We start from the raw sequence: 27,382 nt of genomic DNA on the forward strand, positions 1-27,382 counted from the left end.
TCGCATCAGCAACTTGCCATGGCTTTTCATTCGCACCAGTGAATTGCGTCAAATGGCAGTAGTTTTTTGTCCTTGAACTCATAATGACCCTTCTTGGCCAGCGGACGGGCGACAATCTGATGATTGTCAGAACTCTCAAAAGCCGTCAAGTTGGGGCGAGAATGGCCAGCCATGACTTGACCTTCCAAACGAGTGGGTTGGCTTTGCCTCGTAGAAGCACACCTGGTGGGAATACGGTTCCTTAGAGTCTTCCAGGGTTTCCATTTTCGCTAAAGTTTACCGGCACGACATGTCAAGTTTTCCAGAATGGCCCCGTCATCACCGCGCAAATGTCGCACAACCTTTTCCAGTGTACCAGGCAGACTCGATGATGGGTCCTCGGGATACTCACACTCTAGATACGGAACCGCGAGGAAGACCACGCCGGCAGTGGAGAGGTGTATTGCGTACTCGTCTTTCTCATCTGAAATCTGCGAGGAAAAAATAAGAGCACCCTGAATGAGAATGCCGCCCAGGTTATGGCCAACAAGGATGATGGGTTTGTTTATATTCTTGCGCATCTTGGCCAGCTTGCGGAGGAACTGAGTGGCATGACGGTACAGTGTTCTCAGGGCAAGACTTCGACGGTCGGGAGCTTTATATCGTAACAGTACGACAGGACGGGAATTGCACCTCCGCCAGGTTATCTCTCGTCGGGAACAAGGTGCTGTCACTAAAGCAATGCTCGCCATGGCACGGCCAGCGTGAGGGTCCGATTCTACGGCGGCGACATGGGAGAGCATCCGGGAGTCCAGAGGGTTGGACAATCCGGGATATGGGGAGCAAATACCACGACGCCGGCGAAAAGGCTCTAATTGCAAATCGGGAACAGGCCGCAGAAGAGGTGTAGACACAAGTGGCCTTGCTGCCCGTGGTAGACTCGCAACTGGCCAAGGGGACTCCCAAGAAACGTCACACCAGGCAGACGGTGCAATCGCAATAAAAAGGGGCTTCCAGAGAAACCAGTTGCTGCCGCGCCCGCACCTGCGACTGCAGCTGCAGACGGCGGTCTCATACTGCATGGGTTTGTGTAATCCGGCTTATGCGTTGTACCATAGATGGCTAAAGTTTGTTCTACGACTCGACAAGTACACGCAGAGAGTGTATATCCGCCGAAAATTAAATGAGCCTCGTCTTTGTCTTTATTCTGCAAGAGTTGCTCGGCCGACTCGTCTCGAGGTGACACACACGGCCGCTCTCTTATAAATTCCATGCCGCACCGGCTGCGACTTTGCATGGACTGTTTAACCGTAATGGCTTATGGTATCTGTGACTGTGCTTGCTGGGGTACAAAGTCCATGTCTAGCCGTCAGACATTGGCAACCCGCCTCATTTTATCCAGCCCTTTGCTATAGCGCTGGCTAGGTACTCGCGGAGAACTTCCAGCTCCTTCTCGGCTAGGTTATAAATCGGTCCCTAAGGGGGTAATTGCCCTTCCTTTAATTCGATTGCGTGGGTCCTGCCCGAGAGAGACGGGAGCACCATATACCTACGTGAATTACACAGACGTATTTAATAGCGTACGCGCGTCTTAGCTGCAGTCTCTCTCGGGCAGAACCCACGCGATTGAATTAGAGGAAGGGCAATCACCTCCTTGGAGACCGATTTATAACCTAGCCGAGAAGGAGCTGGAAGTTCTTCGCGAGTACTCCGTACCTAGCCAGCGCTATGGCAAAGGGCTACATAAGACGGTCAACAAGTCCGGCAAGGGCCTCTAATCCTTTTTGTGCCTAAGAAAGGGGGTCAACTTCGGCTGTGTGTAGATTATTGAGGCCTTAATAAGGTCACGAGAAAAAACAAGGCCCCGTTACCCCTGATATCGGAAATACTCGACAGACTCAAAGGCGCGAAGATATATACTAAACTTGACCTTGAAGATGCGTATCATTGGCTACGTATCCGCGAGGGCGATGAGTGGAAACCCGTTTTCCGATGCCGGTACGGCCACTTCGAGTATTTGGTGATGCTTTTCGGGCTCGTCAACGCCCCGGCCACTTTCCAAGAGTACATCAACGATGCCCTAGGCACCCTGGTTGATACCATTTGCATCGTTTACCTCGACGATATCCTAATATACAGCAGCGAGGTAGCAGAGCATCATTGATGCAAATGACGGCATCGGTAAAGGTTGTCAACGGATAAAAGGTCGGAAAAGGGAAACGCTGCATCTGAAACGCTATGTTAGGGCCCACACAGTCACGTGTGAGGCACCATATTCTGGCCTTTTCCTCTGATACATGATCAAGCTCTTGACTTCTTTTAGCTCTCTTGCAATACAACTTGTCAGTTGCATCACCAGCTCTTGTGGCCTCGCTGTAGCTCTCTTCTGCGGTTCCTCACACGCTAGCTGCTACACAATCTGCTTCAACGGATGTTTGAGGCCCTTGGAGGTCCCTTGGCCTCTGAAGGCATGAGCTAGTCAGTATGACGTCAACTATTAAAAGGCCTCAAATCCCTCTGCAGATAGCTTCATTTTCAAGGACTAATCCGCTGCTCAATGCAATCCATAGCTTTCAACGTGCAAAAAACAACGAGCTCTGTAAAAGAGTCGTACATAATAGGCTACCACGCAGACGTTTTGTCAGCAAGCCACGTCCCGAGGGATCTCATGTTTATTACGCTTACTATTTAATACATCTTTGTGTTGAACTTGTGTTGGTTGAATGCGCACATGCACTTGGTGCGAGCTTTCTTGAGAAGACGAGCGTTATGAGAGTCATCGCTTTCCAATTCTCCCGTGATTATTGTGGATGGATACAGCAAAACCTTTTCATCCAAGGTCCCAAGGCGATCAAGCGTCGAATCGTGGCGGAATTGCACAGACAATCACTAGTCATTGCATATCGGACATGTGCAAACTTTGACCAGTGAGTACCACTGGGGGACATGGCTTCTAAAAGCTCAGCTGCCGGGGACCGGGATAGATGATGTGGAAAAACATCACCACGAGGCACTGTCACCCAGAGATGGAGCAGAATAATAATCGTTTCAAGTGTGATGGTAGAACGGTAAACTAGCCGTGACGACAAGCCCATTATCGAAAGTCAGTCTTGTATTAAAGGAGTCGATGGAAAACAAACCAGCAGCTTAGAGTAAAAGGCTAGCGTAGATGTTGTCCAAGTTATTTCCTTATAGTGTAAGGTGTATTCTTTAGATAGCGCTCTTTCAAGCTCCGATACCAACGTGGCATCTTGATTAATGAGAGAGTGGCTTCGTCAGCAAGATATGCCTATTGGCATTTATTGCTGCTGCGGTTCCAACAATTGTAGCAAATACAGGTTCCAATTAGGTCCCTGTTTACTCCGTAATAGGGATGGATAGAGCTGCGTGTAAACGGCTTACACAGCTTCATGTGTATCAGCCGGAGAGGACACGTGTTGGGGTATGTTTTGTGGGAACGCCAGGGTGAATATGACTAGGATAACGCAACGAGCCGGTTCTCTAACCAATAACTCCACTTTATCGTCCGGAAGTCGCCTTCAAGAGGCGTACACCTAAATAGAGCTGTGTACATGAGTCGCAACAACAAGGATAGTTATACATGGACCTGTGTGCATCAGTCATAATAACAAGGATAACTATAAATGGAGGTTTGCGCACGAGTCGCAATGAAGCGATAGTTCTCGGGTGCTGGCCAGTAGTCATTGGTCTTTGGTAGTTGGAATTGGGTACTGATGGTTGCCGGGTCGTTACGCATTAATTACCATGAACAGGGTGCCAGTTCATGCGTACACTATCAGCAGATGGTGTATGCCTCGGGCTGCATGTAATTATCCATCGGTTATTTCGAGCAGACCTTCCATCTACCCGTGCCCGCCCCACATTTTGGTGGTTCAATCAAAGGCCCTCACCACCTTTGATTGAACCACCAAAATGTGGGGCGGGCACGGGTATCACCGTATCACATCTGTCGCAGAGAATATAAGGGTGTATAACACACAAAATACTGTGGCGTGGCCACGTCCGCTTTTTGTGACAACATCGTATGCCGCGCGTACGCAGCGCACTAGAAACTAGTACATCTAAATCTAACCAGTAAGTTATGTCGGGCTCAAGAGCTCAAGAGCTACTTTTTATATGGGGGGAAAGCGGGGGTTCTGTTTCTCCTTCTTCTTCGGCTTTGGGGTATTCGTCAGAAACATCTAGTCAGTTGTCAATATTCTCGCTAGACCGACAGATGCAAAGGCAATTTGGCTTCCCTCAGCCCAGTGGGCGTTTATATATAGTTGCTATATTAATCACCAGATTGGATATGTATCCCTTTAGCTGCTGAAGTGTATCATTTTGACTAATCGTATCGCTTGAATTTTGATTCCGCACTCCTCGAAACATCTCGTGCCGCCGAGTCCAGCTTCCTTTGGCACCCGCACTATTCTTCAGCATTACACGATGCTTCGCGTCATCGATGCCTCACCTAGGCCCGCATTCCAGGGCTGCCAGAACTGCTTCGACCATGGCTCAATGCATTTGACCTCGTCTGGCGGCCCAACCCACTCAATCTGTTCCGTGGTTGATGGCTGGTTTCCAACCCAATCCGACACAAACCCCATCCTCTTCTTTATGTACGCGTAATCCGGCTTATCGTATCCGAAATTCACGCTAGGAACGACGGCAATTCTGCCATGGCCTCGAAACCACAGCTCCGCGCAGAACAGCTGCGGCTCGCCCTGCACACACTCGCCGGCTGTGAAATTGGGGGCCCTGAACCTCAGCCCTTCCAAGAGCGGCTGCGCTCGGAACGAGACGCCGCCGTTCCAACAGGCAAACACCTGAAAGGGTACGCGATCCCTGAACCGTCTGGCCGTCTCGGGTTCGTTCCAGAACAGATCAAAAGGTCTATTCCACCTCATGTTTTCTGGAATTTCCCAAAACGAATTTCCAGACACGCTTCTTCCGATCCAGACATCGTAGAAACGAGGCGGATCCGTCACTTCCCAGTCCATGGCGCATGTCATGTCGGCATTCAACAGGCGCAGCTGGAGCGTTAACTCGAGAATATCCTCTGCGCATGCCAGTACGTCGTTCAGAAAGATGACGGTGGATGATGGAGACACCATGCCGGGGTTGTCAAAGATTGGTTGGAGAGCCGCGTTCCGGAGGGCTGAGAGCTTCTCAATGCGATCACCGTTGGATGGATTCAGCGCCGTCGTCTGGTAGAAGTAGGTGACGCCAAGATCTTCGAGGCCGGGCCGTAAAGCTTCAACCACTTCGAAGGTGCCGTCGGGCGAATTGCCCTCGACAATGGACAGGACACAATTTTTGGGGCCTAGAAATCGGATGGCTTCTACTATAGCACCAAGAAGGGTCGGAAGCACGGGCAGATTCTGTCGCAGATTGAGCGGGAACACGTATTCGATTTTGTTGCTGGCAAAGCCGGCTACCCTTAGCGACTGATATCGAGTGGCATTCAGTGCAGGGCATTCGAGGCGACGAAGTGTTGTTGGCCTGGTGTCGAATATTGCGTCCGTGTAGGACGAGATTGTAGTAGCGTTTAGGATAATAGCTTTGGGCATATGAGCAATGTTAGCAATTTCAACGGCGGCATACACGCCAGGGGTCGTCTTTGTCTCAACATGGTACTGAGAATGAATCCGAGGAATGCCAAGCTGCTTACCGGAGTGTGACGGTGTTGTTGATGTGCCCTTCCAGATACTTAATCTGCGATAAAACGAAGCTTTATCTTGTCTTAAAAGTGCAAGCCCTGCCAGCAAGAACGATACTATAGATGCGATGTATATAATACGGCGTGAATAGGGAAATGATAAAGTCCTCGTTATAATAGTTGGATGCATCTTCGTCGGCTTGGGCGCAAATAGAGCCTTTCCTATATCATGGGCTAATCATGGCCGTAGCACCAACCACGCAAAGTCTGCACATGGAGCCAACTATGGTAAAAAGTGCAAATAGATGCAGTCTGCGGCAATGAGTATGTGACCAGCCTTTACTGACTGAGTGACTTTGGCGTCATCAAATACGTACGTGTATTGCCTCCCACTAAGCCGAGTATCGACGTTTCTCCCAAGCATCCATGTCCATCTTCCGAAGGCTCCGCAGCCCCTGCCCCCCTGCCATGACTCTGCTATCACGGTTCGTCTCGGCACTACCCTGATTGACTGTACGATGAATTACTGGTTCACTGTCAAGATTTCGCGGCAGAGTTGGCAATCCAACTCTAGAATACATACGTGTAGTTGGAGTGGAGTAGTGTGATGGTAATCTTTACTAGAAGGATATTAACTACCTAGATAGATGTAGACTGGCTAAACAGACACTGTAGTATAGCTTATCCCAGGAGGTGATCCGACGCAAGTTGAGCTCCATCGCGCAGGGAGGAACATGAATATTTTAACCAAGAATATATACCACCCGACTATTCCTCGCTCAACTGACTTGATCCGATTATTGCAATTTACTCAATTTAATTATTGATTAATTTAATTCATCTATAACCTTAACCCTAATACACAACTTGACTAGCCTTGACCACCAACTTTCAAGGAACTTCCACTATAACTCCACTGTAACATCACCCAAAATGGTATTAGCAATAATCAGGTCAGGTCAGTTCCAATGGTCGAGTCAGGTCAGGTAGACGAGACATGGTCGGGGGATGTGCACTTTCACTTTGACTTTTCAACTCCGTCCCAGACGATACTTCACTGGCTCGGTTGTCGAAACAGTGGGGGCTTGCGTCATCCCCGGAATCAAGCTGAAACAAATCTGTGTCCCAACTAATTTGAGTGCATAAGATAACGTAGGTAAACAACGGGTCTGGTCGGCTAGCATGGCAGGCCGGCGGCCCCAAAACGCGATACAAAACGGCATTTCCGACCTCCACGTAACAGCGTTTATTGGAGAGTCAAATAGAATACAACTCGGCGAGTATACTTATTCGTGTGTCCTGTCACCTGTGAGAGTGTCGAGGCTTTATACCGTACTAGTAAAGAGAAGATGATTCAGTACAAGGACTCCTAATAAACGACATGTGCAAATAACGCCAGATACAAGTACGAATTAGGGCTCATGTCGCCGCCTCCTAGACCACCACGTGGCGGTGCATAAAAAGATGATAGGTCGCTATACTCATCCGATAATAGCTCCGCTTTCAGTCCCCTAAATTAACCGTTTACCCTGACCGCTAAACTCTGTATGGCTAGTTCGGGTGAGCACCCGTGTGTCATATCATGTCTTCACGCCCTCGACCACCACCTCCCAGGCCATCTCGTCGCGGCACGGCCGGACCATCTCGCCCGGGCGGAGCCAAGGCAACCTCCCCCGGCCACCGGCCACACAACACCTCCCCGGCCCCAAGCCGGTCCGCAAACCAGCAAAACCCGAGTCCCATGCCCCCCGATCCTCCGTACTGTCATCGACCGCGCCAAGACAAACAAGCTGGCCACCACGGCAAAGCCGGCAACTCGCCCAGTCGGTCCTTGGGGACTTTACGAAAAGGGCGGCGCTATCTAAAACGGCAACGGCGAGGCTCTGAGCACTTCAAAGAGTCAAGTCGACCCCAGTGATCCCAATAGCAGAGGGTATCAAAAGGGCCCCAAAACAGGGGAGTGGCCAGGATGAAAGCTTATTGATGGCAAGGAATTCTCTATGAATCAGACGGTTGCTCCGAGTTCCGGCCCGGATAATGAGTTGCCCGTGTCAAAAACGAGCGGGGAGACATCATCACTACATGTCGGCGCCACGGGGAGAGTCAACAGGGCACAATTACAAGCTGGACATGGTGGATTCAATTCGGCCAAGGACCGCTGACCGTTGTGACAGTACATGGTTTGGGTTTTCTTGGTTAAATTTCTTGCAGGCTACATCTGGCCAATTACCCCGATTAGATTACCGAATTGACAAAATATTCCAAAATATGTGCAAAGTTGCTAAATCCAGAGTGGATGGCTAAGCATCTTGCCCAAAAGGGCAACAGTGTAAATACCGTGTAGCCTACGGGCTGTACGTGGACAGAAATGAAGAGGGCAGCTCATGCGCCCGCTTCGTGGTTGTCATAAAACAACAGCACCTGTCAAGACCTATCACCACGGTTTCCATTCCAACGTCTGATCGGGCTGTGGTACTTTTGACACGCGCGCTGCCGGTACCAAGTATGGAATGGAAGGTCGTATAGAGACCATGAAATGAATACCCCTTTTGTCGCAGCATTTTACAAGTTCCAAGACGGTTCCTTGGTGATTCTGAGAAGAAACGGCGGGAAATGCAAAAAAAAGTTCCAGCCGTGCGCAGCCATTTTGAAAGTGCTAATTACAGTTTCCACATGTGCTAGTCTAAATCTCGTCCTCCTCGTCGTCAAAGTCGTCCTCCCTCCCCATCTCGTACAATATCCTGCCCCCCTCACCAGCGCCAATATCCGTCTGCGCATCAAAGTACGGCAGCACAATGCCCTCCCTGTCCCTCCTCTGCTTCTCCGTCAGCCCCAGGCTAAAGGTGCTCTCCGGCTCCTCCTCGTCGGCGCGATCCGGCTCTGCCGGGCTAAACATGGCATGGTCCGTCAACAGCGCGATTCTGCCCGTGCCCGACTTGCCCGCCGCCAGCATGTGACGCTGCAGGATGAACTTTTCCGTCACTGTCCTCCCGCTCTTGCGTCGCAGCTCCATGTCGATAACGACGCCTCTGTCCTGATCTGGGGTCCTTGGCTTGAGGCCGATAATGACGCCTTCGCGCTCTTCCTTGAGGCCCCATTCGGGTTCCTGGACGGCGCGGTTGCGGGCCTTTTGTCTGTCGATTTCTTGGGGCAGGCTGGAGAGGCGGAGGATGGCGGTGGCGAGGTGGTTCAGGATGGTGAAGGGGTGGGGTTCGTACTCGTTGAACGACGGGGGCACGAGGATGGGCACGTCGGTGTGGTATACGGACACGATTGATACTGCTGGTGTGAGAATGCTCGAGAGAAAGTGAGAGAGGGAGCTGGGGGCTGTGGAGGCGAGGCTGTTGAGTGAGTCGATGAGAACAATGGCCCCTGCTTTTGGTGTCAGTCCCCCACGATTTTGCCCCGACGCCCGACAATGTTCATTATAGTTTTGCCTACTTTGGGACAGCTTTTCTCTTGGCTGCGTCGGGTCAAAGGCGGGATATTGCGCAGCCAGTTCCTTGGCTACGAGTCGTAAATCCCTGCCGGCGGCCTTGACCATGGCGTCGACAGTCTGCGGCTTCTTGACCGTGGCAAAAGAGAGCAGTATGACTTTTGTTTTGGAAATCTGGACTGCGTTGGTATTCTCTGGACGTCTACGAGGTGCATGCGGCGTACCTTTGCGCGGGTAGTAAACTCATCAAGCACAGGTTGCGCCGGCTGTTCAAGACCATCGTGGACAAGAGTGAGAGGACTCGCCGAGTCGCGGAGGTTGAGCAGCTTCTGCAGCAGCAGCAGGCTGTGCGACCGATTATGCACGCTGCTTTCGGCGGCCATGTTTGCCAACACCAGACGCAGCGGCACACGCCAAGGCCGTCCGAAATGTGTGGTGCAGTGAGAAGCAGAAGCGATGCGTCTTGGATGTTTGATGAAGGTTAAAACGCCAAAATGCCAAAATGGGCCCCACCTGCCTCACCTACGGCCCCACCACCATCAATTCCACCAAAAGTCGCAGCTGGAGCAAGCATCACAGGATGGCCATGCCATGCGAGTCCGCACCCATGGAGTGGTTCGAATCGCCATTATCCGCCTCGTCCTGGGGCTGGCAACCCTCCAATGTAGACTCCGTTTCGTCGTCACCCTTTTTCTGACGATCCGCTGCCTCGCCTCGGCCATCTTCTACCCTTCTCTCCTCCGGCCTCGCCGTGGCCTTTGAATCATCAGGGGGCTCAACGGCCCAATCCTCAACAAACTTGTCCCTTAGCCACCCGTCAAACTCACCCGCCTTCCTCCTATTGTGCGCGCTCCACGCATCCTCCAACCAAACTGCATCGTGTCTCCCCATCGCCAGGTTGTCGACATACGCCGCACAGTCGTACCGGAAGGAATCGTCATTCATTAGAGTCTCGAAATTCGGCCGGGCGTCATCAGTGTCCGCGTCCAGCGTGTGCGCCATATCCGGAAACAACGAGAGGACTTCCTGTCTCTCTTTGATGCTCAGCGACGTCCACGCCAGTGGGTTCGCGAGCACGCTCTGCAGTGACCAAGTGTTAGCCATTTCGGGGAAAATCTGCACAGAGGGATGGATGGGGTGAGACATGCTCGAAGGTCCGCAGATGCCAGCGGCGACTTTGGGTCGGTGAGGATGTTGTCTGGGGTCCATTTTGACTTGCGTTTAGGCGCGGCCTTTTTCCGCCGAGCCATGGTGATGATGCCCAGGCGTGTATGCTGAGAAGGCGTGACGGGAAGAGCAGAGGTGGTCTGGAAGAGGAGTGATGGGCGAGCTGGGCGTTGACGTAGGTCAATGCAGGGTAGGGCCGTTTTGATGTGCGTGAATCGGCGACACATCGGCCTCGTCCGAACCGACTACATCTAGACAGACCCTGTATCTGTACTTGGTAGGGACTGGCCGCAGCTCTGCATCAATTCCCATGTCTCTGAAAACTCGACCTTGGCCTGCTGCGAATACGACATCAATATTCGCCCTGGAGAACTTCTGCTCGGTCCTGCTCGGTCATACTTATCGCGAGCTGGACCCCACCATGTTACCTCGAACTGAACTTCACATCCAATTCAGCCTCAACACCCAGCATCCACAGCTCCAAGCACAATCAATCCGATGGCGGCGGTTCTTAAATGCACCACACCCTCCACGCCCAAAATGTACAATCTGCGCTACTGCTTCATTTCCTCGCATACACAATTTCATTACGCATCACCACAATGTCACTCAACCTAGGATACAACAATGCCCACCCCTTCAGCAAGGTCCGCATCCACGACCGAGCATCCATTCAAGAGCTCTTGCAAACTGTGCTCGACCCCCTGGAGCCGTTCTTCTCACCCGCAAAAGCAAGAGTAAGATGCCCCGGCGGAACCGCCGTTCGCTTCGACCAAACTGCCTGTGAAGTTGAAGGAATATGTAGACCGCTCTGGGGCCTGGCGGCCCTGCTCGCGGGAGACGGCGAATACAGAGGGAAAGACTGGTGGATCCAGGGCATCAAGGCTGGTACAGATCCCGACAGTCCTGAATTCTGGGGGTACCCAAGGGATAATGATCAACGAATGGTTGAAATGTGCCCTCTAGGTGAGCTTTGTTCCGCCCCGCCCTTTTCGCTCTTTATCAATATCACATGTAAGAACTCTTCACTGAGTAGTGTCAGGATTTGCCCTGGCGGTTATACCTGGTATCTGGGACAAGTTCAACACGCGAGAGCAAAGCAACATTGAGGCGTGGCTTGGGAACTCGATCAATGAGAAAATGTGTGTTGCGCTGCTCGTCTTGGACCGCATCGGCTGACGGAAGTAGCATGCCCAATACGAATTGGCTTTGGTTCCGCGTTTTTGCAAACCTCGGCCTCAAGAAATGTGGCGCGAGATTTTCCCAGAACAGACTGGCCCGGGATATCAGCCACCTCGAGACGTTTTACCGCGGTGACGGCTGGTCGAATGATGGGCCTGAGGGCATTCATCGTGAGTAAATCACTCCTTCTTGAGAAAGAAGAAGAATATTTCAGAAATAAAATAACCACTCTATTGTGTTCCAGAGATGGACTATTACTCGTCCAGCTTCGCCATCCAGTTCCTGCAGCTCTTGTACGCACAACTAGCTGGAGATGAGGACCCGGACCGAGCAGCCGAGTTCAGACAACGAGCCAAGATGGCGGCTCTTGATCTCGTGCACTACTATGACGATCAAGGCAGGGCCATACCCTTTGGGAGGAGCGTGGGATATCGTTTCGCCATGGTGTCGTTCTGGGGCGCCCTGGCATATGCACATGTTGAACTCCCGGCGCCTTTGACGTGGGGGATGGTAAAGGGCATTGTCCTACGCAATCTGCGTTGGTGGCAGACACAGACCGAAATGTGGACGTCAAGTGGCACCCTGTCACTGGGGTATTCATACCCCAACATGTATGTAAGTGAGAAACCAAGAAGAACGGTTTTCGTCTGTAAAGGGTTCACGGCATGTACTTACGGAACACAGTTAACCGAAAACTACAACAGCCCGGCGAGCCCGGTGAGTTCTAATCAATCCCGTCGGCGGCGTGCGTGCCTCGGGGTTTCGCGTTTCGTAAGCCTAACATGTATAGTACTGGGCGTGCTTGGCCTTCATCTGTCTGGCTGTGCCCGAAAGCCATCCGTTCTGGACGTCTGAGGAAGAGCTTGTTAGCCACACGATCCCTAGTGTTAAAGAGCTGCCGCACCCCGGACATATCATGAGGTGAGCCAAAAATATGCCGCCAATCAAAGTTTCAATACTAGGCTTCTAACGTCTATGTTCTTTTCTTTATTTTCCACAGCCGCCTAGGGGGTCACTGCATGCTTTTGTCGTCCGGACAGGCATGTGGCTATCCCATGAAGGCCACGCACGCCAAGTATGGCGCATTTGCCTACAGTAGCGCATTTGGGTTTTCGGTTCCTTCCGGGCTGTTCTCGCTTGAACAGTACGCCTTGGCATCACAGCTTGGTCTCTCCGATGATGGAGGTGAGTACTGGAAGACGAGGCGAGTTTCCGAGTACGCGGGCATTGAATACCGTGACGACCAGCCAGTCCTCGTGTCGCGCTGGAAACCATTCAGCGATGTCACAGTCACGACTACCCTGGTATCATCTACCCCAAAGACCCCCAACTGGCACCTGAGGGTCCACTGCATACAGACGGGACGGCAATTGATGACTGCCGATGGATCGTTCGCCATCTGCAACGTTAACTCGGTCAATAGCCGCTATTTGGAGTTGTATGACCAGGAACAGTGCGAGGGCACAATGCCTAAAATCATCGGTAACTATGACACGAATACGCCCGACGGTTGGGCTGACGGTGAAGACGGGTCATTTGCCGTACATGCTACCAAGGGAGCGGTTGGTATCAAGGCTTTGGAACCAATGGGTAGTAGACGGGCCATGCTGGTCAATGCGGATCCTAATTCAAATCTTGTCGATAGTCGCACAACGATACCGACTCTGCAGGACTCCATTGAAAAGGGACAGACGGCGTGGTACGTATCTGCCATATACGCCAAGCCCGGCCAAGATGGAGTGTCCAAGATGACATATCTCGACGGCTGGCAGACGCCACCAAATATTCCTCGGTGGTTGTCGGTCGAGATGAGCAAGGGCAAGGTGTAGAAAGGTCTAAGAGTTAGTGCGCATCATATTATTAATATCGGGGGACCTGAACACATAATTAGAGGTGTGACGAAATACGCAGTCCACTCGGTGAACTTATCGCGAGCCAGTCGTCAGCCACAAACCTGTGCAGTGGGATACTGCAATCTTGTGCTTCCCAACCCGATAGTCGTCACACAAAAGGCAATTCATTCGTATATGTTTAGGTCCCAGAGGTGGAGATAAGCAACAGCCACCCCCACAACTTGAAGAAAACATCTCGTCCTCCCCACGCTCCCCACGCTCCCCAGGATTTAAACCCCGGCAGTGGTGGCTGTGTCCCGACGGCTATTAGCAATCCCAGCCCTCCCCGCTGGTGGCACCATGGCCATGGCGGGTGGTTGTTTGGTTGCGACTAGGCCGGCTAATGGTGCAGAGACAGCCAAAAATTAATGCCCACCTTTCATTTGTGGATTGATATCTTCCGTCACTGAGCGTTCAACAATGGCGGGCGCTTTGACATGAATGCAATGATGCCCGTCCGCGGTGTGTCTGGGTGGTTGATACTCCGCATACTGCCTGGAGATGAAATGTTGATTGACGGAACAGTAATAATTGTGGCAGGGACCAGAGCTTCGATGTGGTTGCTAACAAGGCGAATGGGAAATTGTCAATCCAAAATGAATTTCTTCTCTCCTCGCCAAAATCGTTCAAGTAGCATGGGACGAAAGATCACCATAACGCGGCATCCCATGCCCTGTCCGGTGACATTTGGCTCCGAGCCATGGCTCGTCACGGCTTAGCCTAGAAGGTTGTTCTCTGGCGACTTGTTTTTGGTGCGGCAATCGGGCCGACGGCTTGCAAGCCCAAGGATACAGGTACCAATCATGAATTCATCTGCCTTTCACTGATGTTGGCTGATGGTGGTGATTGAAGTGGTGTTGCTAGTCGTCCAATGGTGCTTGTAACCTCGGCCTTTCTCAGTGCATTTCGAGATTTCGTACAAAGCCCCTCCACCGCGTTTTGTCAATGGAAACGAGAAGATGCATGCCGTCAAAGTGCAGTGTGACTTGCGGCGATAAGCTGTTAGATGATCGCTAGTCTCCTGGGATGAACCAGACTAGAATCCGGGTGGTAAGCAAGTGGCTTGCCCTATAATGCCACAAATGACACATTGAGAACATCGTCCATATTTCGCCGAATTGGACCCCAGACTACACCTTTTTGGAGCGTTCCCCTCGGATGACTTTTACCAGGGTAGCTCCATCGTCCATTCTCCCGACTCGCGTGGCGCAACCCCCATCGCCCATTATCTCTTCCTCCAATCAATCCCGCCCGTTGATCTTGCGAGTCTCTGCAACATACTTACATCAAGCATCCGACTGTCCTTTTTGGTTGCGTGTTGCTCTTTTCCAGCCTCACTATCACTCGTTACAGAGTCAAAGTACGCCGCGCGAACCGAGTCCATCCTTCGATTTGCAGGGTCCGGAGCCGTGCTTCATGACGGGAGCATCGTCAGCATTAAAGTTTTGACGTCGGCTGTTGGCTGCTCCCTCATTGCCATACAACCAACGCCTCAGCAGCAAAGACCAGAGGGGTTGTTCCTGCGGCAGTAGTCTCTTCCACCATGGTCTTCGCAAAGATCCTACGGGGGATCGTGCGCAATGATGCGATGCGCACTGATCCCGACCAAATTTACAATGCCAAAGTCCTGGCTCTCGTATGCTCTGCCTGCTTTGGCGGCATGCTCTTTGGTTGGGATACCGGTGCCATCGGTGGCGTTCTGGCCATGGACCAGACAAGCGAAAGGTTTGGGTACCTGCACAGATCGAAAACAGACAAGTCCAATTTGGACCAAAATATCGTTTCAACGCTGCAGGCCGGTTGCTTTGCAGCTTGTCTTGTGACGTTCTGGTTCGCCGACAGGTTTGGTCGCCGCTGGAGTCTCATTGGAGCTGGTGTCATCACCGTCATTGGAGTCGTCTTCCAGGCTGCATCTGCCATAGATGGCACCTTGGCAGTTATGTACGTCGGAAGATTCATCGCGGGGCTCGGTGTTGGTGCTGCGTCGACCTTGACCCCGCTGTATGTATCTGAATGTGTTCCTCGAGCAATTCGTGGTGGGTTGACTGGTATGTTGTCTCCGTTGCTTCGTCCGGTCTAAAGACTCTGTCGGCCAACCTGAAACTGGCAGCCTTTTACCAACTCTTCATCGTCCTTGGCATCATGATTGCCTTCTGGGTCAACTATGGCTGCCTGCTGCATGTGTCGGCACCAGCAGTCTTCATTGTCCCCTTGGCCCTGCAAGCCCTACCCGCATTGTAAGCTTTCTTCCCCTCATGAACATCACCAAGATATCACGCTGACTGCAACTAGTTTTCTGATTACCGGCATGCTTTTTTCTCCAGAGAGGTTCGTCGACCCAGAATGCTATCCATCTGCAAACCCGCTAACCTGTTTGAAGCCCTCGATGGACAGCTCGAAAAGACAAGTGGGAAGAGACTTCCCAAATTTTGGTCAGACTGCGAGGGTACCGTTCTTCCCGGCATCTTCCATAGATTTGGTGATTTCTAACGGTCTGCAGGCTTCCCGCCGACTCGGAATACGTCTCCGGGGAGATTCAAGAAATGGTGGATCAACTCGATTATGAGCGCCGTTTGATGGGCGATGCCACCTTTAAGAGTTTGATGAAAGAGATGTGGCTCGTCCCTGCCAACCGACGGCGCGCTGTGATCTCCATTCTCCTTATGATATGCCAGCAGCTCACCGGTGTGAATGCCATTGTATGTCGAAAGAACACTTCCCTTGATCCGTGATTTTTGCGCTAGTGCATGATTCTAATTCCTGTCAGAATTATTACGCCCCTCAGATTTTTACGAATCTTGGAATGAATGGGACTGATTCGTCGCTCTTTGCAACCGGTGTTTACGGCATCGTGAAGACTATAGCCGTTTGTTTATTCCTACTCTTCGTTGCGGACTCATTAGGCCGACGGAAGAGCTTGTTGTATACCAGCCCAATGTTGGTTATCGTGTTGTTCATCATTGGTATATATGGGCGCGTGCAGCCTCCTGTTACCGGAGAGCCCGTAAGTTGTGTTCAGTCTCGTCCTGCCCATTGGCGGAACTAATGTCTCAAAGGTCACTGCGTTTGGATATGTCGCTATGGCTTGCATTTACCTCTGGGCAGCGTATGTAAATGACCATTCAGCTCCAGGTGTTGCGTAAACTGACATCAGACACAGCATCTTTCAGTTTGGCTGGGGGCCGGCTTGCTGGATCCTGGTCAGTGAGATCCCTTCCGCGAGATTACGTGCCGCAAACGTCGCCATTGGTGCTGGTACCCAGTGGCTCTTCAATTTTGTCATGGCTCGAAGTATGTTTTCTTTGAGTATTCCTAGATGAACGGATACTGACATATTCTAATAGCCGTCCTTACCATGCAAAACACCATGGGCTACAAGGGTTATGTAAGTGAAAATAAATACGATGAGTTACGGCTGGACCAAATTCAGGCTAATGCATTATGTCGCAGGGCATGTTTTTCATGTTTGGTAGTTTCGATATTCTCATGGGGTTATTTGTGTTCTTCTTTGTCCCTGAGACTAAAGGTCTCAGCCTGGAGAAAATGGATGAGCTCTTTGGCATGAATGAGACCGTCAAGCAGCTAGACGCAGAGCCGGAAACCGGACGACCTGTCAGCGTGCACGAAGATCGAGCCACGAAGACATAAGACTGAGTAACTGTGTGGGAGCGTTTAAGATTTTACCGAAGTGGCGTGTGCATAGTGAATCCAAATCTTTGATATTTTGTCGCGCTGGGTGACTGAACTGGTAGGGCCTACCTGAGTAACATATTATGAATCGATGGGTTGTTGAGTTATTGACTTGCTATAATGCAGCTGGAGTGCAACCTGGTTTTTTGGCAAGTTGAAAGCTAAACAAGCCTTAGCGGAAGACGGTTGGCTGTCCTTTGAGGGACATCACATAGGCCCGTGTTCATTCGAGTTTCAGGGTTAAATGGTCTTTCCAGTGTCTGCTAGTGAACCTGCACTACACGGTTAAGTTGACCCAGATACCAGAACGAGGAATATATCGCGGCATGCATGGGGCATGTTCGCCAAATTTATTCACAGCCCAGAATATCGTGTACTCATTTCACTGTCTTCACAACATCACGCCGTCGATGAACCTGAGCAGCTGGGTGAAGTGGCTTTGCTATGTCCGCAATGACACCGAAATGACTTGTCCGGGCCAGCTGTAAGCTGAGGGCGGTGAAAAGTGCTGGAGAAGGGCTGTGGTGGGAAGATGCATGCATGTAAACTGATAGGCCTGGGCCGCCTGGCAGCGACAGGCAAATCCAGTAGCCATTCTGGTCTTGATGCGGGATGGATCCACTGCCTCGCAACGACGAGTCTGGTATCATCAAGCCCCTGGTAGAAAGGATATTGTGTTGGTACGGAGTACATCGATTGGATAAGATGAACAAATGTTGTCTTGCAAGCTTCGACTCTGGCCGTTTGTCCAAGAACCTCGAATTTCGGCTAGCAACGACCGCATACGTCATGAACTGGTTCAGTCCCCTACCATCGTTGTGGGAGACCTGGATGTCGAGCCGTAAGCCCGAACAAGCCCAAGAATCCCCGTGCTTGACTACCTAGAATATCGCAACCAGCCGATTGAGGGCTGTTTCACTGGGGAGTCACGCCCGAGTCAGGAGAATGGGACATTGAAGAGGCCTGCACACCAGCTAGGCATGGGCCTAGCATCCGTCTAGAAGACTAGACGTGCCTGGTAGCAGGGCTGACTACCAATGGCAGCCCTAACGCTCAGGGTGACACTAGACAAAAACGGATATGCATTGCTGCCGACCAGCCATGAGCCACGGTGCAAATCAAGTACATATTTCATCGTAACAGCATTCAACCTCTTGTCCCCTTTCTTAAATGGGAAGATCCGAATTTGCCGTGTTTGACAGTCGTCTTTCCGCTCAGTAGCCGTACCCTTGCGGCAGAAGTGATTGCGACACTGGCTGGTCGGGAAGTGATGTGACGGCCCCACGACTTGGGTGATTTAGTCGGTGGGTATGAAACTTTCGGCTCACATCCGGCAGGTGTCACACAATCACACACAAGGGGATATTGACAGATCTTGTGTGGACGATGAAGGCACCGACGAGAGGAGAATCTAGAGATAGAGGGGTTGCACTTTTGATGAGAAGGGGAGGTAGAAGCTAAAAGCATGTCAGCACGCATATACTTTGCTGGCAGTATCAAGAAAGCTGGTCTATGGAAAGCCGAGGAGACACGTAACGAGCCACTTGTTCCTGGGATAGCACTAAGGGGGAAGTGGTCTGAAGTCGTTTGATTCAACCCAGGCGCACGTCGCTGGACGTATGCCAAGATGAGAGGAGGGACCTAGCAATTGGATTGATGACTGCGTATGCCGTTAGACAATGCAGGACATCTGTACGAGAGTCTGAGAACTGAAGAAGCCACAGATCCGCGTGTGGCTAAGAAGACAAAGTCGAGGACTGACCGGGGGGGTTGAGGTTCAATGGCAAAAGGACTCAAGGCTACAGAATGCAGCTGGTTCACATGCGTGGGCTCATGTTTGAGGCACGCAACATATCGACTGATCACGCCGACTTGTCCCACCCCATGCCGGCTTCATGTTGCCAGTTGCCAACTTGCCGGCTTGCCAGCCGGCAGCTGTCGCTCCTTCCCTGTCGTCTCGTCTTATCTTGCCTATCACAGTTCCCGTCCGCACCTCCGTGCGCCTTCCCCCAGAGCCATTTGGGGGAAGGTACGGAGTACATGTATTGTATGCGCTCGGTCGACTTTGCGCTGGTCAACTCGACTTCTTCGGGCTCTGGCTCCCCTCGGAAGCGAAGATCTTTCGCTTGCTTTGGTTGGGTCTGCTTGGATTTTGCAAAATGGCAAGAGGGTCAGACGGTCGAAGTGTCAAAATGTCAAAGTGTCAATGGCCAAACGGTCAAACGGTCGAACGGAAAAACGGTCCAAGTTAGTAGGGGAGGGGACATCAATGTCGGCCCATGCCTAGGGCCTTCTGTTCTCTTCAATCCTGGCTGGGAGCTCTCGCCTGGTTCCCCCAGGTACCAATCTCTAATCAGAGAGTCAAGTATGGTCAACTGGTCGTTTCCCAGTGTCCAGTCGCATTAATGCCTGCCATTCATTCAGGAGGGCGGCTCTGACTCCCATGTCTGGTGTCTCTCTCTCTCTCTCTTTTCCCCGGAGAAAATGCCCCAAGCCTTCCTTGCCTCCCTCCACGTCATTTCCTCCCGCTATTTATTACCGCCATGCACCCCGTCTGTCAGGCATGTTGCTCTGCTGCTCCCCTTTCGTCTTATCCGGGGAGTATATGCAGTGCAATGCCGACTCAATGCGTCGTGATCGAGTTTTGCCATCTACTCAAAACACGTCTATGTGGATGCCCGGCATCCTCTTCCACTCGTCCCGCCGCCAACGAATCGCCGAATCGGGCCAGCATTCACGGCAAGATTGAAAACACGAGCAATGGCAACCAACAGCAACCGGCCTGGCGCTGCCTCCCATGGTCATGGCCAGTCCCGGCGGCATGGAGCCAGCACACACACGACGGCGACGACAACACCAAGCACGTCCACGTCCACATCCTCTCCAGCTGCAGGTCCCGGCTCCGCTCGACACCAGACATATATACCACCACCCTCATTTCGTACGTTCCTTTTCCGCCTCAGTTTAAGCATGGCTATGCTCCCGAAGCCTAGTCACTGATGCCTTCTGCGCTTGAATCATATCTTGATTGCCGATTCATTGACCAGAGCCAGAGCCGCTTTATTCCTCGGCACTTGGTGACTCGGCCTCAGCCACAGAACCACAAGATTGAAGCGCTAGTCTGTACTCAGCGCCCCTATTGATCAATGGCTGGACAGGCTGAGACTGGCTGCTGGCCATGATGTGCCCAACTGGCTTTGGCGCAAATTCCATACAAACCCGCCTGACATCCTAAGTGGCCAGGTCTCCCCGCAATGATAGCAGCGCGGCAGAGTTGCAACTCAATGCCATCTAAAGCTGGCAATTGACTTTGGCGTAATTCCGCTTGCTTGAGCTGTTTCGCTTACTTCTATTTCCCCTTTTTTTTTAATGTCTTTCCCTCTTTATCTTTACGTTGTTTTCATTACGAATTCAAACTCATAACTCACATTTGACCATCTCCCCGCGCGTCATTGCCCACCCACAGACAATTTCTGCTGCGACGTGTGAGCTGGTTGGATAGCTGTCGGGAGTCCACATGTTCGCTTGCACTGTCCGCATCTGATATCATGGCTGACGAGGAGACTCGACCTGCAGCAACGCACAACTCGCCGCGCACATGGCTACTGACTGCGGCGCTGTCGCCATTGGCCGTTCGCCTCATCCGCCAATTGCTATCCCATGGCGACTATGTCGTCGCGTGTTTACCGCCGCAAGAAATCGACCATGAGCAACGTAGTGCCGAGTTTCGGGAGCTCATTGCTGAGTGCAAGAGCAGTCGCAAAGACCGCGAAGGATGGAAGGACCGCATTCGAGGCATCCGCTGCGATGGGAATATGAGCTCGTGTATTTCTGCCGTCACCGACGCTGTCGCAGTGTTTGGACGGATTGACATTCTGCTTTGTTGCAGATCTGAAGGTGTGCAATGTGTGCAATCCAAATTTCTAATACCAAAAAAGTGCGTACTCTAACCAGCCATCATTGCGTAGCCGTTGTGGCCACGGTCGAGGAGCTTTCCACCAATCCACACACGCAAAGCCTTACCAGACAACAGTTCGAAAGCAACTTTTTCTCGCAGGTGAACTTCATCAAGGCCACGCTGCCACAGCTCAGGAAACAACATACAGGGCACATTATTGCACTCACAAGTACCTGCGGCCACCTTGGAACGCCCGGCTTGTCCATGTTTTCAGCTGCAACATGGGGCTTCGAGGGATATTGTGACTCTCTGGCCTACGAGGTGGCACCATTCAACATCAAGGTGACGGTTGTGCAACCGAATATGGAGATTCAATCACTTACTGGCCGTCTCACATTTGCGCCGCAGCTTCCGGCCTATGTTGATGCGTATCCCGCTGCGCCCACCGTACGAGATATGCTCAGCAATGTGCTGAATTCGGATCCCGACACGGCCGTGCCAGAGCCCCTGGAGGAGTCCGGGGCTACACCATCCACTCCGGGCAGCACGTCGTTGGAACCAGACCCTGGTCGCGGCGGAATTTTTGACCGCTATCCAAGGCTTACGCCTCAGGCGGCGGACGCACTCGTCAACGAAACCGTTCATGCGCTTACAGCTATCGGTGGCCACGAAAACCCCCCATCGAGGCATATTGTTGGGTCAGAAGCTGCAATAGCTGTCAAGGAGAAACTCAAGACTGTCACAGAGGAAATGGAAGACTTTGTGGACTCTAGTTTGGCTGTTGATATTTTCGAAAGTGAACTTACAGAAGAAGCGAAGAAAGGCAAAAAGCCCAGGGACAAAAGTCCAGAAGCGGGAGGGTCCAACCAAACGGGTCATTGAAGTGGAGGGATAGGGAAGCGGAAGAGGAAGAGCTGATGTAGAAAGGGGTGGGCGCGTTGTGATTGCCACGCCACGGAGATGGCGCTGGGGCGGATTCATGATAGCACGATAGGCGATACGGATGGTGCTTGTGTGTATACTTAAGTACGTTAGCAAAAGCCATTGATACCCTGGGTCTGGTAGAATAGAACAATGCGGTGGCTCGATGGACGAAGGTGACTAAGCATTGATAGGTTGGCATTTCTACCTTTTAGTTTGCAGATTGGAGGTGGATGTTTGGTTTGCTTGGTTTTCCGGATGGCATTGTCTGATGCATTGTACATGAATTGACTTGAACTTTAATCGCCAGACTGGTTGTCGAACTGGTGATCTTGACAATGCTTGCTGTAACAAAGAGTCCACGGGGCCTTTTCGCCTGCAGCCCAGGTTCAATGTCTGTGCTGGGCAAGTGCAGGTGCCCAGGTTCTCGGTACGAGTAGGTGCTCACCTTTCCGGCAAGATAATCAAGTACAGAGTACGGAGTAGTACTCCAAGAAACGTTTCGACTCAACCCGCCCCACCGCCTCGAGCTACAGGTCCCACCGCACCAGTTGACCACTCGACTTTGTCTTTTGTGTCGCTTGCCCAGTTGCTTGCTCAGGTAATCCGTACCCCGTGCTCAACTCCATATCACGGCCACGCTCGAAGCTCCCCCACGCCCAGTCCTTCAGTCTTGCGCCCAAACGAGCTGATAAACAAACGGCACTGGATGAACGGAGCATGCGCCGAGACCTCCAGCTATAATAACCCCTCTTGCGACATTATCTGGACCCTTCGACCACCAAACAAACGCTTGCGGCCAGACGATCCCTGACAATGGTGCACAGAGTACGGATATAAGAGATGTCCTCGGATCCGTTGCTTCCCATCGCTCCTGCGAGGGTAAGAGCGCTCTTGCTGCCCTTGGGGAAAATCAAGACGCAGCGTTTTGCCGAGTTTGTCGAGATACTACAGGCCGAATATGTCGTTCACCTTCGGGACATCAGTGCCGACGGGAGGCCAAATCGAAGTATACCTGCTCCCCCCTTATCTTGTAACTTGCTGGCCCTCTTTTCCTCTATGATGTCGTGTTCCATATTTGGAGATAACAGGTGCTAACCTGTTAGACATGTTTTCTCCATTGGCATATCCCGACGGCGCAATGCTATACGATCTTATAACTTACGTGCCTCCTGTGTCGCACCTTGCCTTGTCGCCATTTGATTTATACCGCGAACCACTCGTACTTATTGCGCTAGCGGACGGAGAGGAGCTTCAGGACAAGACGTTTAGCAAGAGGTATTCGGCAAGTAGGGCAGCGACAACTGTTGAGAGAAATGTACATGCCTTGTATCAAGAACTGGAGGAGTTGAGAGACAATTTTCCCAAGGTTCTGGTACACCAAGTCGTGATTTTTGATTACATTTCTCCCGAGGGAGTGAACGTTCATATGCCAGAAGGGATACTGTCTGTTCCACCCAAGGACATGCGAAAGCGAACGACTATGAAGACGGTAATGTGTGATATCTCGTCATTAGTGTTAGCGGAGATGACGACGTTGGCGAAATCATTCGAAGCAATGTCTACGATTGAATCTCCAGGGTTGTATGCGGCGAAAAACATGAATGGCAATGCATGGGGCGGCAATGGAGACGGAAGCCTGGCGTCACTGTCACGTCGAAACTCACAGTTTTCGCTGCCCCAGCAACTGTCACGGTCTAGCTCGGCATCGAGTGTTGCGGACAAGACACAGGCAAGACTGTCTATGCCGCCTACAACATCGAGATCACCTAGTAATGCGGCTGGACGGCCGTCAACGCCTCCACGGAGTGGATTATCTGCCACGCCCATGAGTCCTGACGGTGGACAGAGTGGATCTAGCACTGGACCATCAAGTCCGGATCAGAAGACGCAGAGGTCTGATGTGAACAGCTCACGCGATCTCAGTCGAGATCGAGTGTCTGTACAAGGGTTTGGGCCTGGTGGTGCCAATGATCGATGGAGGTTGCGTGGCAAAGGACGCACGTCCGTGCTCATCGGGTCCATGTATTTGCTGGCAGGAAGATGGAGCGACTCCCTCAGGGAACTCTCCGAAGGCGCAACAGCTGCTCGCTCATTAAACGACCATATTTGGCATGGAAAGGCTCTCGAGCTTATCATCATGAACCTTGTACTCCTGGGCTGGTCGAAACTGGAGTTCCAAGTACCAACCGTCTGCTTGCCGAACCACGAGAGGTCTACGAGCATGTCGGAAGTTCTGAAATCAGAACCAGACAGCGCCAATCATTCACAGCCTAAGCACATACGCCATCTGCAGAATCTGCTTCCTGAGCTCCTCGATAGAATCTTGGGTTTGTTTTCTCGAATATCTAGTGAAAACCTGCCGCCCCTACCTCTGGCTGAGACCACTGTTCGATTTTGCAAACTACAGTCAGCGATGCATTTTAGCGGCGGGAAGTTGGATCAGAAGGCATTCAACGCTATTGTCACGGGTGAACTGCCGACCCAGACTCTAACAACCTCTCCTCGGTTTACTGTGACACCATCAAGACAGCAAATTGTGAACATGTTGTTCAAAGCATTTCCGTCGTCTGGCACGGAACTTCTCACAACTGCTGACAGAACGTCAATATTGAGCGGTATTGCGAATGTGCTTGGGGCATTAGGGTACCACCGGAAAAAGGCCATGGTGATTCGTGAGCTGGTATCGGTCCTCATTGCCGGTCTTGTGGAGGCTCGTACTCGTGGTGCTGCCGAGGCAGGTATTCACCCTGCGGCAGGTTTGGTCTCCCTGGTTCCAGGTAGTGACAGAACCAGCACAGCGGGAGTTGCATTGGATCTTGGCGAGGGCGACATCGAGCATGGCATCGAGCCGTTCTTGGAGCTATTATGCAGGTCTTATGGTGTCGTTGGCTTCGACATGCGCAAGGAGCGGGACAGAGCTGACGATTCCGACAATACAACTGTTGCAAGGGTTCTTATCCAGTCATCGACACGGTTCTTTGGATTCACTGAAATCAAACTAAACATCCTCAGAGCATGCATCAACTTTTCCGAGGCACTCCCAGATTTCGACGGTGTCCTAAAATTTTCCAGCGATCTTATGCGAACGGCTGGCTCTGGAATCGCTCCTGGTCCTAAGCGCGAAGACGCGGCGCCACACATCCATAAAGAAGAACAGGTCCGCCTTGTAACGAATATAGTGCGAACAGCTGCTCTCACGGAGCGAATTGGCCTGGAAGGTCTTGCGGCCGAGTACTGGGATGAATTCCTCGTTCGAGGCATCGCGTTAGAGCCGCTGCCCAGTGCGCGAACGCCGATCCCTCATGCAAAGAGTGTGCTCCCCGGCGCGAACACCTCGAGAGCTTCGCAAGACGTCAATCCGTTTATTTATAATCCTTTCTTGAAGGAACCAGACGAAGTAGCCGCGGAGAACCTAGTAGCTGGCGAATTGGCCACGTTCAAAGTCACGCTGCAAAATACATACGACGTAGAAGTGGACATTGAAAGCATGCGACTCGACACTGACGGCGTTGACTTTGAACCGGTTCCAGAAAATGTGATTTTAGGGCCCTATCGAACGCAACTCGTACGGCTGAAAGGCCGTCCAAAGGCTTCCGGCTCCATCAAGATTACGGGCGCTGTGATCAAAATACGCGGGTGTCGAGAACGCAGATTCCCCATTTTTGCTAGGCATTGGACGCCATCGCGGGCCGGAAAGATTAAAACCAAGGGTCCGCCTGCACTAGAAAGTAGCAGCGGAGCGGCGCCTGTGAAACCAGAAACGAAGGTTCTGAATCTAAATGTCGTACAGCCTCAGCCTCTAGTGGTTGTCAAGTCGACCAGTCTAGCTCAGTCATCAATCATGATCCTCGAAGGCGAAAAGCAAGTTTTTACTGTAACGTTGCGGAACACATCTACCACTACACCTGTGGACTTTCTGCTCTTTTCATTCAAGGATTCTACGCAGGGTCCGTTGCAGGCAGCGCTAGAGAACCGTGATGCTACGCCGGCTGAGCTTTACGAGTACGAGTTGGTCCTTATGAAGAGACAGGCTTTAAGGCTCCCGCGAAACAATCAAAACCGATATATATCACCGGGTGGAGAGGCGACTTTTGAGTTTGAGATTCTGGGCAAGCCTGGTTTGACACACGCCGCAATTCAAGCGGACTATACATGTCTTGGTGTCCCACGGGACGAGGTGACGGAACAGTTTTACACGCGTCAAGTATTGCTGGATTTGACTGTCACAGTGAATGCCAGTGTTGAGCTTTCTCGTATCGATGCTGTTCCTGTGCAAGGACGGGTTCCACCAGCCTTGTTAAAGAGAGTGGGTGCCGATGAAAGGACGGCTTCCCCAGACAAGTATTTCCTTCTAGCCGTGGATCTGCGCAATGCATGGCCAAGTCAAATGTTGGTCCAGTTGGAAGGCGAAGATGGAATGATGGTCGGGGACAGCATCCTCCCCGGAAAGACAAGCAGGATCGTCATCCCAATAAAGAGAGTATACCTCGAGGATCCTCACGAATCAGTGCCGACTCTCAATCCATCACGCAACAGACAATTTGTCGTTAGCACAAGCAAAATCTCGCCGGACATGGAGCGCGCGAACCGCGAGGCCTTTTGGTACCGGGAAAAGCTGCTTGAAAATCTAAAGGCGACATGGCAGACGACGTCGGTGCCTAAACGAAATGGTGTGGTGGAACTGCGCAATATTCGGCTAACCCCCCGAATGATAGAAGCCATCAAGTGTGACGAGGTGGACATTGCCATATCGATAGACGGAGCGCCGGACAACATTGCGTACGTGGATGAGTTTATGCAGATGAGGGTGCAAATCGCAAACAGGGCAGCCAAGCCCATATTGCCGCTCATCAGGTTGATGCCGGCGCTATGCCACCGGCCACTCAACGTGGCACTCGACTATACCAGGAAGTTTGCATGGAACGGGGCTTTGCAGCAGCAGCTCCCCGAACTCAAGGGGCACCAAGCGACAGAATTCGTGATTGGCGTGACGGCGCTTTGTCGTGGCGAGTTTGAATTGGCGGCATCTGTGGAAGAGGCGCGAGTGCTTGACGACGGGCTGAAGGAAGGCCGAGAGTCGGAGCGCCGGCGATCAGATACCCAAAAGTTGATTGATGCCGCACTGGGAGTCAAGGAAAGGAGGGTGTGGTATGCGCGACAGCCTTGCATTTTGAGAGTGAGGGATAGGAAATGACGTTGAGTCCGGGGTGCGTCTAGAGGCCCCCTTTGTATCTGTATGAGAGAAGCCATCATAGCGATTTCTGTATATCCACGAGCCATATTCACGAAAGCTACTGCAACACGGCGAGACAGACATGCATCAGCGTGTGGTCAATATAGAATTCTTTTTTACGCCCGTCGGCGTTGGTTGTCCATGGCGTGTTGTATCGCTGTGTCACAGTTGGAGCCGTGGCGTTCCGCATATAAGCATGATAACTTTAATGCTGCGTAGATGGTTTGCCTGGGTTTGTTTTTGTAGACGTATTTGGCCATATAGATGTAGGGTAGCAGATGAGAGTTTGGGATTCGAAATGCTATGTATGGAATGGGGC

At 51.8% G+C, this 27,382-nt stretch overlaps 9 protein-coding genes across 10 annotated transcripts; 4 read left to right on the top strand and 5 right to left on the bottom strand.

Annotated features, from left to right (window-relative positions):
- Positions 1-269: 269 nt before the first annotated feature.
- Positions 270-782, bottom strand: J3458_001590 (uncharacterized protein; the record flags this gene model as incomplete). Its single annotated transcript, XM_007814866.2, has 1 exon — positions 270-782. The coding sequence occupies one exon, from the start codon at positions 780-782 to the stop codon at positions 270-272; it is 513 nt and encodes a 170-aa protein (XP_007813057.2).
- Positions 783-4,421: 3,639 nt separating this feature from the next.
- Positions 4,422-5,552, bottom strand: J3458_001591 (uncharacterized protein; the record flags this gene model as incomplete). The annotated part of the gene is made up of 1 exon (XM_007814867.2): positions 4,422-5,552. The coding sequence occupies one exon, from the start codon at positions 5,550-5,552 to the stop codon at positions 4,422-4,424; it is 1,131 nt and encodes a 376-aa protein (XP_007813058.2).
- Positions 5,553-8,324: 2,772 nt separating this feature from the next.
- On the bottom strand, positions 8,325-9,460 carry J3458_001592 (uncharacterized protein; the record flags this gene model as incomplete). The annotated part of the gene is made up of 3 exons (XM_066116805.1): positions 8,325-9,013; positions 9,083-9,251; positions 9,302-9,460. 3 exons carry the CDS (start codon positions 9,458-9,460, stop codon positions 8,325-8,327), a joined length of 1,017 nt encoding a protein of 338 aa, XP_065978691.1.
- Positions 9,461-9,650: 190 nt separating this feature from the next.
- Positions 9,651-10,286, bottom strand: J3458_001593 (uncharacterized protein; the record flags this gene model as incomplete). The annotated part of the gene is made up of 1 exon (XM_007814869.2): positions 9,651-10,286. One exon carries the CDS (start codon positions 10,284-10,286, stop codon positions 9,651-9,653), a length of 636 nt encoding a protein of 211 aa, XP_007813060.2.
- A 560-nt stretch (positions 10,287-10,846) lies between these two features.
- Positions 10,847-13,255, top strand: J3458_001594 (uncharacterized protein; the record flags this gene model as incomplete). Its single annotated transcript, XM_007814870.2, has 7 exons — positions 10,847-11,210; positions 11,287-11,386; positions 11,433-11,596; positions 11,671-12,041; positions 12,111-12,143; positions 12,217-12,347; positions 12,427-13,255. The coding sequence occupies 7 exons, from the start codon at positions 10,847-10,849 to the stop codon at positions 13,253-13,255; spliced, it is 1,992 nt and encodes a 663-aa protein (XP_007813061.2).
- Positions 13,256-13,575: 320 nt separating this feature from the next.
- On the top strand, positions 13,576-16,478 carry J3458_001595 (uncharacterized protein). The gene is made up of 6 exons (XM_066116806.1): positions 13,576-15,366; positions 15,429-15,555; positions 15,611-15,646; positions 15,699-15,764; positions 15,819-16,017; positions 16,086-16,478. Exons 1-6 carry the CDS (start codon positions 14,862-14,864, stop codon positions 16,362-16,364), a joined length of 1,212 nt encoding a protein of 403 aa, XP_065978692.1. The 5' UTR covers positions 13,576-14,861; the 3' UTR covers positions 16,365-16,478.
- A 907-nt stretch (positions 16,479-17,385) lies between these two features.
- On the bottom strand, positions 17,386-17,799 carry J3458_001596 (uncharacterized protein; the record flags this gene model as incomplete). The annotated part of the gene is made up of 1 exon (XM_066116807.1): positions 17,386-17,799. The coding sequence occupies one exon, from the start codon at positions 17,797-17,799 to the stop codon at positions 17,386-17,388; it is 414 nt and encodes a 137-aa protein (XP_065978693.1).
- A 2,622-nt stretch (positions 17,800-20,421) lies between these two features.
- On the top strand, positions 20,422-22,193 carry J3458_001597 (uncharacterized protein). The gene is made up of 2 exons (XM_007814872.2): positions 20,422-20,905; positions 20,977-22,193. The coding sequence occupies exons 1-2, from the start codon at positions 20,557-20,559 to the stop codon at positions 21,786-21,788; spliced, it is 1,161 nt and encodes a 386-aa protein (XP_007813063.1). The 5' UTR covers positions 20,422-20,556; the 3' UTR covers positions 21,789-22,193.
- Positions 22,194-22,422: 229 nt separating this feature from the next.
- J3458_001598 (uncharacterized protein) lies at positions 22,423-27,330 on the top strand. Of its 2 annotated transcripts, XM_066116809.1 has the most exons (2): positions 22,423-22,836; positions 22,934-27,330. In XM_066116809.1, exons 1-2 carry the CDS (start codon positions 22,671-22,673, stop codon positions 27,022-27,024), a joined length of 4,257 nt encoding a protein of 1,418 aa, XP_065978695.1. In that variant the 5' UTR covers positions 22,423-22,670; the 3' UTR covers positions 27,025-27,330. The 2 variants fall into 2 exon arrangements, with proteins under 2 accessions (XP_065978695.1, XP_065978694.1); XM_066116808.1 differs by having other exon boundaries at positions 22,423-27,330.
- The last annotated feature ends 52 nt before the right edge of the window (positions 27,331-27,382 follow it).

Source organism: Metarhizium acridum (assembly GCF_019434415.1).
Source record: "Metarhizium acridum strain ARSEF 324 chromosome Unknown scaffold_1, whole genome shotgun sequence".
In the NCBI taxonomy this organism is placed as follows: domain Eukaryota; kingdom Fungi; phylum Ascomycota; class Sordariomycetes; order Hypocreales; family Clavicipitaceae; genus Metarhizium; species Metarhizium acridum.

Excerpts from the sequence above, each read along its gene's own strand:
- J3458_001595 (XM_066116806.1), top strand. The coding sequence starts at position 14,862 with ATGGTCTTCGCAAAGATCCTACGGGGGATCGTGCGCAATGATGCGATG. Across the intron at positions 15,556-15,610 it reads CTGCAAGCCCTACCCGCATT|TTTTCTGATTACCGGCATGC; the intron begins GTAAGCTTTCTT and ends GACTGCAACTAG. Across the intron at positions 15,647-15,698 it reads ATGCTTTTTTCTCCAGAGAG|CCCTCGATGGACAGCTCGAA; the intron begins GTTCGTCGACCC and ends ACCTGTTTGAAG.
- J3458_001597 (XM_007814872.2), top strand. The coding sequence starts at position 20,557 with ATGGCTGACGAGGAGACTCGACCTGCAGCAACGCACAACTCGCCGCGC. Across the intron at positions 20,906-20,976 it reads GCTTTGTTGCAGATCTGAAG|CCGTTGTGGCCACGGTCGAG; the intron begins GTGTGCAATGTG and ends ATCATTGCGTAG.
- J3458_001598 (XM_066116809.1), top strand. The coding sequence starts at position 22,671 with ATGTCCTCGGATCCGTTGCTTCCCATCGCTCCTGCGAGGGTAAGAGCG. Across the intron at positions 22,837-22,933 it reads CGACGGGAGGCCAAATCGAA|ACATGTTTTCTCCATTGGCA; the intron begins GTATACCTGCTC and ends CTAACCTGTTAG.